This window comes from Oxyura jamaicensis, chromosome 13 (assembly GCF_011077185.1).
Source record: "Oxyura jamaicensis isolate SHBP4307 breed ruddy duck chromosome 13, BPBGC_Ojam_1.0, whole genome shotgun sequence".
Lineage (NCBI taxonomy): Eukaryota > Metazoa > Chordata > Aves > Anseriformes > Anatidae > Oxyura > Oxyura jamaicensis.
Window position 1 is genome coordinate 19,082,542 of NC_048905.1, and position 12,204 is coordinate 19,094,745.

General features: G+C 43.9%; 1 protein-coding gene across 1 annotated transcript in view; it reads left to right on the forward strand.

The window, feature by feature from the left end:
• Positions 1 to 10,352, forward strand: part of STK32A (serine/threonine kinase 32A) — a 34,331-nt gene extending 23,979 nt beyond the window's left edge. The window contains exons 8-13 of the mRNA XM_035338920.1: positions 730 to 827; positions 2,740 to 2,856; positions 5,346 to 5,471; positions 6,613 to 6,741; positions 8,142 to 8,206; positions 9,123 to 10,352. Coding sequence (XP_035194811.1) covers positions 730 to 827; positions 2,740 to 2,856; positions 5,346 to 5,471; positions 6,613 to 6,741; positions 8,142 to 8,206; positions 9,123 to 9,213 — 626 coding nt within the window. The 3' untranslated portion in view covers positions 9,214 to 10,352. The remainder of the gene's footprint in view (positions 1 to 729; positions 828 to 2,739; positions 2,857 to 5,345; positions 5,472 to 6,612; positions 6,742 to 8,141; positions 8,207 to 9,122) is intronic.
• The last annotated feature ends 1,852 nt before the right edge of the window (positions 10,353 to 12,204 follow it).

The window sequence follows — 12,204 nt, forward strand, 5'->3', positions numbered from 1 at the left end:
TTGCAACAGTCTGTTAGGAGTAGAAATCATTCAGTCCCATTTCGCGGCTAGGGAAAGTAAGGCTCAGAGGACCTGAAAGGCTTGTTTGGGTTTTAACACAGTAGAAGATGTTTCATACCATGCTAATTGTACCTGTAGTTAGGCAACAGGGTCAAGATTTCAAAGTGTTCCTGTTTCCAGGGCAGGCAAATATCTGGGTTAAACCTCTGTGCTGTCAACTGTGTCAGATGCCATCTCTGCCCTGAAGCACGGTGTTGAGAGCAAAGCAGGTCACAGGATCAGCAGGTGTTCGCATCCAGTTGCAGGGAGCAGCAGCAATGTGCTGCACAGCACTTGTCATGGTGTGGGCTCGGGTGGTTTGCAGGCGGGTGCTTGGTCTTCTCTCTGCTCTTGGTTCCTCAGTACTGCATCGTTCTGCACTGCAAGACAGAGACAGCTATTGTGGAGCCTGACAAAGACCAAAAAATGAACTGATACAAGGAAGCCATGCTTAAATTTGTGCACCTCCTCAGTATTTTGGTAAAGGGCCAATCTACCAGTCACATACCATTGTTTTGAAGCAAAACAAAGACATGATCAGCAAAGTGGTAATGGGTAATATGCTAATCTATGTCTTAGGCAGAATAGCGTGGATGCTCTCTGTGTCACTGGATGAGGTGTTCATTCTGTGCTGCTGATTTCCGCTCCAGACTACAGCAAGGCAAATGATCTCTTTTCTGTATTTCACAGCACCTGAAATGTTTAACTCCACAAAACCTACCGGCTATTCCTTCGCTGTGGACTGGTGGTCATTAGGAATCACTGCCTATGAGCTGCTCAGAGCCCGGGTACGGCGCACACGGCTGCTGTCGCTGTCTGTCCTCTCTTTCCTTAAGCACTCTCTTGGAAAGGTTGATACCTTGTAACAGGGATGAAAGTTCCAAGCCAAATTCAATGCCTTAAAGTTTATTACAGTATAGGCAGCAGAAACAAGACCTTCATCAGAGCTTTTGTGATCGCAGCTAAGAGCTCAGAGAGAAAACACTGCAATACAGAATAACTCATTGTGACAGTTCCGCACAGTGTCCAAGGACATCTGAGTTGGCACAGACTATTCAAGGAAAGTGGAGCCATCTGATTAATGAGTGAGAAAGCCTTAAGTCTGGTCTGTAATAAAGTTGACTCTGAACTCCCATCCTGCAAGAAAAAATAATAACAATAATAATAATCTTGTTGCTTTTGTGATAAGACTGAGCAGTTTGAGCAAAAGCAAACCACAACATGTAAATTATTAATTAGGTACAATTCATGCCTGTTGTGTCAATGTTCTGCTTCTAACCTAGGTAAGGTTGGGGGCCTGGTAGACAAATGATTAGATCAGTGTTTTGGAACTGTTGTGTAAAAAGCTGAATAAAATTATATAAATTATTTTCTTCTAAGCAAAAGGTGGTTTAAAATCTTGAGAGGCTAGAAGACTTCTTTCAGGAAGAGCAAACACTTTTTAAAGAAACCCTACAATCAGTCTTTGCAGAAAGACTAAAAATAAATTTGGTAAATATAAAGAACAGATTGTGAGTGATCAAGTTAGTACACATTAAGAGGGTATTGTTGTCTAAACTGTTGAGTAACTCTAAAAATGTTAATATAATACGTGAATTTTCTATTTGTAAATTTAAACAAATTGTAGGACTGTTCATCACATCAATTTTTGGCTTGATGGCATTATTTCCAGAGATAGAAGTAGAAATGCTGTTAAGTATTCAGACATCATGTCACAGCCATGATAAAAGGTATCTTCAGTGGTGGTAACTGTATTGGAAGTGAAAGGAGACCTTGAGGTCCATCTAGTGTCTGCATGTATTAAGCACAATGCACCAGATTTCATATCACAATTTGTAGCTATTATTTTAAATGCATTTTTAACAGCATTCCTCTCCCTCCCCACACCCCCACCCCCACCCTTCCCCGCCCAAATACTGTAAAAAGCTGGGAAATCTGGGAATTAAAAAATATTCCCAAACAGCAGCACTCTTTCATTGCACATTGTCTTTTTAAGCAAGACAGAAATGTTGCTGTAGGTAGGAGCTAAACATGGAGGTGACCTGGGCCACCTGTGTGCTAGCACTAGTTGCATCCTGCCCAGTTCAGATTCAGCTCCCTAAGTGCTCCACTCCCCCCGGGCAGCCCGACTCCATCTCTGCCCGCGTGTGTAACAAATCAGTCTTGAGGGACAGCTCAGGCTGCTGTCTGCTGTGCCACTGCATCGTAGGTCATTCTGCAGCCTCGTGTCATATCTGGGGCTTGTGGCCTCTCTTGGGGCAGTATTTCTTCATATGATCTGATAGGTGATAGGATCTGCTTCTTTTTACTTGTGTTGTATCCTATGTGGATGAAGGACTGAAAACAGAAGAGCATTTTACAGGAATATTGGGAATGCTTTAATGGCAGCACTATATTAAAAAATCCTTTTCCATAGTCCTTCTAGATACAAATGTTGACAAGGCCAAGTAAACAAAAGCTGGTTAATGACTCTAATTTTTGTTTTGCCTCCTATCTGTCACGCTGTTTAAACATCTAGTTATTATTATTATTGTTCTTCCTGACATTATTATTTTGTTTATTACAATGAGATATTTTCAGTGGGGAGTTGGGAAATGTGGAAAGAGATTTTGTTTGCAGCTACCTTGTTCTAAAAAGATTTCCAAACAAGTTGGAAAAAGAGATACATTAAAATGTTTTTCCTTGTTGCATTTTTCACAGAGGCCATATCATATTCGCTCCAACACTTCCACAAATGAAATGGCTCACATGTTCAAGACAGCTACAGTAATGTACCCTGCTGCTTGGTCCAAGGAAATGGTGACACTAATCAAAAAGGTGAGGGCAGCTGTGTAAGCAGAGAGCTTAGGAGCATGGATGTTTTATAGCTGGAAGCCTGCTGGAATTAAAGTCTTTTCACTGGGCACTCTGGCCTTTGTAGTAAATTGTGGGGATTCATTGCAAACCACATCCAGGCCCAGTGTCGGTGACTTTCAGATGGTACTATATGATAAATATCAAGCTTTTTAGTATTATAGACACACTAATGTAATAATCAACTAACAGTACTGCTTCATACCATGCTAATTGTACCTGTAGTTAGGCAGCAGGGTCTGGTGATGGAGCTTGTGTTGGCAACTGTGGCTGCTGCTAACGCATCTCTCCTAAGGACACAGGCAGTCTTCATTTCCAAAGGTTCTCCTATAACTTTGTCTGTTGGGAATTATGTAACTTAGAAGTAGATGCTGATATATGTGTCCACAAATTTGGCCCCAAAAAATTGCATAAAATTTTTGATTTATGAAAAAACATTTTTGCTACTAATGAAAAGATTTGCAAGTGCAGGTAGTATTGAAATCCTTTGATGTCATGAAGTTTATGCACCACTGTAATTAGTTTTTAATAAGCTGTTATCAAAATTGCTTCAGAATCATTATTGGAATCGTTTTGAAGCTGAAAATCATGTTTGTAGTGAAACTATATCTTCGATAATCAAAACTATTGTTCATCAGTATCAGACACTATATGCATACAGTGGCAGCAAAGCTGAAATACTGAACTCTGCTTAACAGTACTAGCTGAAAATTTTGGAAAATGTGTGAATAAGTTTTCTAATTTTCAAATAAGTGTGAGCAATAAAATAGTACTTATTATGTTTTGTTCCAAGTAGTGTAGAGAAGTGTTATTTTGTCCTCTCTAATGGAATGCTCTCAAACTCTTTAATGGAAACAAGACATCAATTCCTTGCTGAGACAGTAACACAGTATATTTCCAAGAAGGAAATTGAAGAATATTTCAATTTACTTTAAATTATATGGAGCTGGAATTTCATTAAGCCTAAAAGTAATATAGGTATATTTACTGCAGATGTCCTTTGTGTTGTTATTCATTTTTATGTTACAAGATTTTCCCTTGGGCCACAACATGCTGCAAGCCATACAGGCTCCCTTGTGAATAAATAATGCAATGTCACAATTTAAATTTCCAAGTGTTCTTTGCATCTGCTCTGACATCCATATGTATTATATATTAAGCCAACTAGGCTATTTTCCTGGCTGAAGCATCTCCTGTTAAATTTTGTATTTATTAAGGTCCAAAGCAAAATATCATTACTAGCAGACCTGCATCACTCATGTTAGGACTTAAACACTGAGTTCCATCAGGAGGAAATGGACTGTGAGTGATGTTATTTTTTGGTCTGTATATACCACAAACTCTGCATAGCTTTTGCCTCCCACAACTCAGCTGCAGGCACTAACACTGGATGGGGACTTGAAGGGGTCCGGAAGGTGCAGATTGTCTGGTTTTCCTGCATGCTATACATAGTCAGCAGTTTATGCAATGCTGAATCCTCGATCTTTAAGACAATACTCAATCATTTCCTTCCACACAAGCAATTTCTACAGCACTGTTAAAAAAAAAATCTGAAAATAAACAGTGTGAATCCATTATTTCACAATGGAGTGATGCATATTAATATTCCATGACTAGAGTTAGAAAAAAGGGAGGGTTTACTGATATGTTATTAAAATTGGAAAGCAGAAGCAAGAGTTACCCATTCTGTAACAAATGCTTTTTCTTTGAACCTTGGGCAAATTGTTTAAAGTCACTGTGCCACCTCAGCTCCTGCTCCTAAAATGTTGATAAAAGTTGTTAATAAAAATGAGAATAAATAGATTTAAAGACCGTGAGTGACTTGTGTATTCTGGTGAAGGCTGAGACAGCCATTGAAAACACCCAGTAATAATGCAGCATTGTTAATCGTGCTTTATTTCCTGGAGCTTTATTCAGCAGAGCCTTCACCATTGCCTTTGGCAGATGAATAACATTTAAATAGCTTCAGTTTGCTTGTTTGCCCCAGTTATCTGTAGCTTATCTGTGTTTTAACAATTTTAGCAATCTCACCCCCTTTGCAGAAGTGACTTGCACTTGGTTGGTTGCTGGTGCCGATTTCCTGGTTGTATGGGGCCAAACCGGTGGTCTAACCCAATGGCAGACCTACCCAGGCCTCAAGCTTGTCCTCAGGTACAAATGACAAAGATGTTCTTGAACACCTCCTTGCCTTTGTAACCACATGCTGTTGCCACTGCACTTCCCTGGGTACCTGAAGAGAGTGCGGGGGCAGTAACTAGCTAGCAAAGGCAAAACTGGTACATTTGTGAAAAAGCAGGTATGGATACATATATACTCAAAAATCTGATCGTTGTTTCCCTTCTCTAGCTCTTACCCCATGTAACTTCACCACAGACATGTTTGTATGTACCTAATCTTTCATTTCATGTTTTGGGGTCTCATTCTAACCTCTTGCATTTCACTCTTCACTGCAGTTGCTCGAGACAAATCCTGATAAGCGTTTTTCTCAGCTGAAAGATATCCAGGACTTTCCATATCTGTGCAATGTAAACTGGGATGCTGTTCTCCAGAAAAGGATAATGCCAGAATTCATTCCCACAGTAAGGCAATTTTAAGTTTGAAAGGTTCTTAATGTGTCAAAGTTCCTGTAACACGCTGCCCTTGCACCTTACACCAAGTCAGAGTGGGAATGTCTTGCACAAAAACATCAGATGTCCTAAGGTAAAGGGGAAAAGAGGCAAGGGCAGAATTTTCACTTTCCTGTGAATGTAATGAAGACTAATGGGAGGTATCTATTAAGTATGGGTGCCCCAAACATGATCTGCTCTCTTTATAATATTATCAGAATTTCTGGTTACAGACTTGGTTTTACACGCCCATGAACACCCTTGACATGTCAGATCAAATACATGATGCTATTGTTTGTGAGACATCCTGTACTGAACCACTTTTCTTAGCAGCCCTGTTTAGAACCAGCTCTCCAAATACAACAACAACAACAACAACAACAACAACAACAATAATAATAATAATAATAATAATAATGAGCAGACATAGACTCATTAGGAGCCTGGAGATCACCAGTCATTATATGATAATTGTTTCTTCCTGTAATGACTCTCCCTAACAAGCCCATTGTTCGTAATAAAAGAATAAATACAGTAGACTAGTGTTTCTGATCCTTTTTTAATTGGATTTAAGCAACACACAAGTAACATAACCCTTTCTGAAAATAATCCAAGGATTGTTCTGTGCAGAGTTGCTCTAACTGTTTTTCACTTGGAGCCAAGCAAAAGAAGGGCTAAACTATGAATATTTAGCTGCTGGTTTTTTTTTTGTTTTTTTTTTTCCCTTTGTCAGTGGTTTTCTCTGTGGTACCTGTACGTGTATTGCTTTAAAACCCTTTTTACAAGACCTTGTACACCTTCCCAAGAGAGGCACAGCCCAGCCAAGAAACACAATCCTCACTGCACCTTGAAGCAGCCAATGGGTTGAATATAAGTAATAAGCACAAAGGGAGGAAGTGTTTTTTCAAATGATGCAAACACACCTTGACAATGTTCTGCTGGCTGAGGAAACTGATAAAATATGTAAGATGTACAGCAGGTGTTCTGGCTACGTGTGCAATTGTAATAAATTCATTTTCTACAAATTTCAGTTCCCAGATGCATTCCAATTTATGAGAGGAAGTCTCTTCAAGACAGGCACTAGTCACTTAGGCAACCTTTCTCTCCCCTACAGAAAGGCAGACTGAACTGTGACCCAACCTTTGAACTTGAAGAAATGATCCTAGAATCCAAACCTCTTCATAAGAAAAAAAAGCGCTTGGCTAAAAAGGAAAAAGACACCAGCAAAAGCAATGTGTCACAGGTGAGAGCAAGCAGACACATGCACATGGTTGAGAAGTCTCTCATGGTAACCTGTAAATGTTGAAGTTAGGTGTATCTAACTTGGAAAACACTCCAGAGACACTGCACAGTTTTTGTGGTGCTGGAGATATTCTTTTGGATAGAAATCTGTTCTTCTGTTCACTTTGGTTCTGTCTCAGGTGTGGCAAAAACATTAAACATCTCCAGGGCCATAAGCAACCCAGGAAGAGGTAGTGCTTTGAACACACAAACTGGTGGTATCAGCGAGTTTAGCAAATTCCTGGGTTTGAAATATTCTGCTAGTCAGGAACTGGTGTCAAAACTCTTAGTGGCTTCAATAATGCCAGAATTTCCTGTCTAGATCATGAATATTGCTTTGGCTTTAAAAAAGCTTGATTCTTCTTCATCCCTTTAATTATAGGGTGCTGAGATTTTCTTAAATACAGTTATGAAAAGGTCAGATGTATTTTTGACCATCTTAAGTATTTTACCAAACCCCCAGTCATGTTTTATTCAAATTCAAAACATTCTTTTTTATTTGTTAGCAGTGGAAACAAACGTCCTTTAAAGCAACTGTTCCTCTCCTGCTGGATTTGGCAGGGTGGCCAAAGCACTGTCCAAGGGCGAGTTACAGATAGCTCTGTTCAGGGAGCAGACCTCAGAGAGTGGGTCAGTCTGGTTTCATGAAGCCAGAATGAATTGTGAACATTTATTCAAGAAGGAATAGGAGAAAACATGTTTAAAGGTGACTTAATTTGGAAATGTGTTTATCTGCAAAAAGGAGCCTTGCAGATCAAAGCACCCCAGCATTAAAAATCATCTGGGATCTCAAGACTTGACCGTGCATAAGGTTTGGCTTTCTCATGCTTCCCCAGTGTGCCGTGCCCTCCCTCGGCACTGGAGCATTGTGCTTATTTTCCTTTCCAATAGCAAGAGCCTGGATAACTTGCTGTGTTGAGTCAAGATCTGTATGCCTGTTTGGGAGTACAGCCCTCTACACAGTTAACACATGCAACCAGAATCTGAATGACTTTCACGTAGACCTTCCACAAAATAGAGCATGAAATAGCTCCTGAGCTGCTGCCTCCCTCCTGCATTGTGCAGGAAATCTTGGGTACACTGCACTGTGGTGAGTGGTTTTACGATTTTGCAGCCTGAGGTTTTTCTGCAATAGAATAGAATAGTGTGGCTATATAATGTGTAATTTGGAGCATGTATTCCTACTGCGTTGTGTGTGAGGAGAGTTGTAATTCCATTCTCCCAACTGCAGTGCTGGAGATGCTCTGTACCTAAAGATGTCTCTGTATTTCCTTGAAGCTGCCCTTGTGAAATCTTTTTGTGTCAACTGTGAATTTATTCCGTTATTCCTCATCCTTTTATTTTTCTATTTGAATGTGAAAGGCCTACCATCTTCAGAAGCACCTAGAGATGCTCCAGAGGGACTTCATTGTTTTCAACAGAGAAAAGTAAGTATTCATAAAAAGGTAGTGTAACAGATGCTGGCACAATGACAAAGACTTTCTCAGACTCGGGTTTTGGGCCACCTCAGGAAACTGCAGTTTGGGTTTTAGAAGCTTACTGAGGAAGCCATTGAGAAAAACAGACGCTGGTGAATGAATGCAGTTTCAGCTGTTGTCTGCCAGGAACCAAAGAGGTGTTTTCCTTCATGAGGGAGGGGGCCAGGCCCGCAGCCACGACCTGTGCTCATGGCCTGGCTTATGGGGGCTGTTACTGGTAGTCCTGCAGTCAGCTCTCATCTCTAGTGGTACTACCAGTCCTGCCTCCAGACCACAGAGCTGCAGAAGGCAGGACCAGAAGCTGGTGATAGAGCCCAGCACCAGGCACATTCCTGGGCCAGGTGCTCCAGAGCCGTCGCTGCCTCCCGCTCCCACATGCCATTCCTGGGGCTGCGGCCAGGTGCCCTGCACACAGCCCTGCCAGTGTAGAAACTTTATGTCTTTGTGTGGACTTCAGCCCCGGGGGCTGCGGCAGGGGTGCTGCCTCTGCACGGAGGTGCAAGCCCAGGCTTCGGTGTCCACAGCAAAGACCTTCTTCCCCTTTCCACCACCTTGCTGCTCCTGCATAAAGTCCTCAGTGCTCCCACCCTGCATCCTGCCCTGCCACCGGGGTGAGGTGGGGAGAGGCAGGGACAGGGACAGGCAGGGATGAGCAGGGATGGTGCTCCCGCAGGCTTAGTTGTAGCATGGCCAGGCTGGTCCCAAGCCCATAATGGACCCGCTGAAGTTCAGGTCTTCTCCATGGGTGGACAACCATCATCCTCCAGCAGCAGCCTGCACAGGAAGGAGCTGGGCTGGTGCAAGAGCAGGCAGCTCACAGGCAGTGCCAGGCCCTCCTGCAGCTTGACCTCCTGTTCTGCCCTAGGGTAAGACACCAGCACAACGAAACCCAGGAGCATGCAGCGCTGGCGAATTGCAGAGGCATGCACAAGGATGGCCAGAACAACAACCTCTGAGCACAACAACCCTGACAGTGCCGCACAGCCCCACTGCGCCTCCTCCCACCCTGTGCTGCAGACCTGGGTGTGGAGGAGGCCCTGTGGGATGCCCTAGCAGTTTGCCACCAGAAATTAGAATCAGAGCCCATTATTTTGCCTTTCTTGGTGGCAGGAATGTGACTGAGCCACTCAGCACTCTTCCTTTTGGGCTCGGCTAGCTGGTATTGCAGCCTTGGGGCTGAGTGCCAGGTGACTGCCAGCAGGAGCAGAAGGGTTGGGAGTGCACCCTTAGTAGAGCTGTTACTGCCAGCTTCATCCTGGTGGGAGCTGCATCTGTGGGTCCTGTCTCTTCAGGGGCCAGGATTCCTGCATGGGCTCTCAGCTTATTGCTCCAGGTGGAAGAGGCAGCTCTGAGCTGTAGGATCTCCACCAGCACAGGTGGAAGGTGGCCTTTGCTTGCAGAGGTCTCCTGTAAACATCCTCTAAGTCTGGTTGTGGAGGACTAGTGACCAACTCCTTCCCTATCTGGGTGGGGGCACCAAAGGTTTCCTGTGAAGCCCCTCTCTCACCACACTGTTTCCTGGCCCATTTCACACAGAGCTGCGCTGGCCTGGTGGATGATCAGTGCACACAGGCAGATTAGGTAGTGACAAGGTAACAACCTTGTACTGGCAAATAAGCAGCATCCAGAAGCTTTTCCAGGTCATCCTGAAAAATCCATTCACCATCACATTAAACTGCTGCAGCTCTCTGAATCTGATGGAGTTGTGGCTTCCAACATCAGAAGTAAATTTGAATGTTTTTATCTCTCTACAGTTGGTTTTATACTTGATTTAAGCAGCTATTCTTTGCAGTAACAGCTGTGCCCTTAGTGCAGCCTTTGCCAAGACTGTGATTGGCCAAAGCATCTCTATTATGTTAATGAGGGCAATGATGCTATTACTTAAATGCTTTGGCAGACCCAACTTTTCACCTTGTTATTCAACATTTTTCCTAATCTCAGCAATATAATGAATGCATGATGAACTTTATGCCTCCCATTTGCCCAGAGGTGTTCTTGTATCCCCTGTGCCTTCCTGTCTTTCTCTTTCTGGCTAAATCTGATTAACTGAATAAAAACAACAGCAAATGAAAGGTTCCTTCCCAGATAATCAAAAGCCAACGTTACTGCTGAGGTCACTTGCATTGCAAGGCAGAGTGGATGTTCCTCTTACCTAGTGCCATCTAGGACTTTACTGGACTCTCAGTTTAAATCATTTCTCCAGGATGAAGACTCCCTCTGCCTCTCGAGCTGTGGATTTTGTCCTGTTCTGACATAGAAGAAAAGTCAGATTGTGTTCAGTGGACCACCCAGTGGTCTTCACAAATGCTTTGGATCGACTGATAAGTGAATAAGCCATCTTTCACTGATAAGAGGATGGCTGGCTGGGTCACCTTGGGAAATGTGTGGTTTAAGCATGTGCACAAGCAAGCTGTCATCCCAGTGACTGCTGGGAGAGGAGCGTCTCCATTCCTCCTGAGCATGCAGCAGCCACACAATCCATATGCACACCAGACCATGAGCCCTCTGTGGGTCACATCAGGCTTGCCCTCCCAGCCAGGAATAGCCCTGGGGGGATGCAGATCTCTGGGGCACCCCAGCGTGGCTGCAGCAGGACTGTGTGCAATCCCATCCAGGCTGCCGGGGGAACGGGCTCTCTGGGCAGTCTAGTGTGTGGTGCAATGTGCTGGGGACCCTGCTCTGCTTTCTCTGTGCTAAGGCAGCTCCAGTGTCAGCCTCCATACTGCTACCCTGCCAGCTCTGTCCCCTGCAGGACAGCTTCTCTGCTCCTTTCACCCACCAGGCCTCTCCTGCAGTAATTTGTAACGTAGACTTCAGTGGCATCAGCTGCAGCTGTAGGCTCGGACGTCTTTGTTAACAGGCAGGTATCAGGGGGGTGCTGGCACAGTCATGCCAGCAGCTCCCTGGACTTGAAGGGGCCTGCTCTGGCCTGCACTGAGCATCCTCCTCCTGGCATGGTGCCATGGCGATGTGCACAGTAAAGACAAGCAGCCCCCCAGGTTTAGGGGACTGTAGCAGTTTGCTGCTGTCACATGAGGGTGCACTGGCAAGGTGCAGCCACTTCTGGGTGAAAGCTGCAGGGACCAAGGGCTGCAGCACTCTGCAGTGTGCCCGTTTCCTGTGCGCAGCTGGCCAGAGTCCCCTGGGCAACTGCACCAATTCACTGAGGTGTCATCACCTTCACCCACACACTGTGACCACTGGTTTGTTCTATTTGCTAGGGTCAGGCTCTTGGCATAGCTGCTGCACAGCATGTGGACAGGGCTGGGGATACAGCACTGTCACTCTGTGCTGCTAGGATGGAAACAAACAAATGGGAAAACATTACCTTTTTCTGTCCAGGGAGCTGCAAAACAAGCAGAATTAGTTCACCAGTAAGTTGGTTCTTTACCCAGTCTAAACAGAGTCTGGGAGGGCTCAGTCAAGTCTGGATGTGGCAACAGCTCTACCTGTCACCTCAGAGCACACAGCTACAGTCACCTCACCCTGGGGCCACAGCAGAGAGGCTCATACACCACAGACCCAGACAAGGAAACTGCTGCTGCTCCTGACTGGGGTAAACAGCTATTGCTGCATCAATACTGGTGTACTCTCCATCAACAAACAAACAAAAACCAACAACCAAACCTCCTCAAACAGCTAAGAGAGAACATTGCATCTTTAAAAATTCCCCACAGACCTCTAAAACAATCTCTACTCTCAGAGGCACAGTCTCAGCTTAATCAGGCAACATGGAAAAATCTTAAATTATTTGATAGCAGAGGTTCACAAAACTTCCAAGTATGAACAGTCTTCCCCACCCCAGCTCAACTATTCTGGCATGGCCCCTTAAGGACTGCTGCACAGATAACTTGTCCTGTCTGAGTTGTAGGCATGTCAAAATAAATATTTCAGGGTCAAATACTTGACCAAAAAAAAAAAAAAAAAAAAAAAATGTATTTATTTAG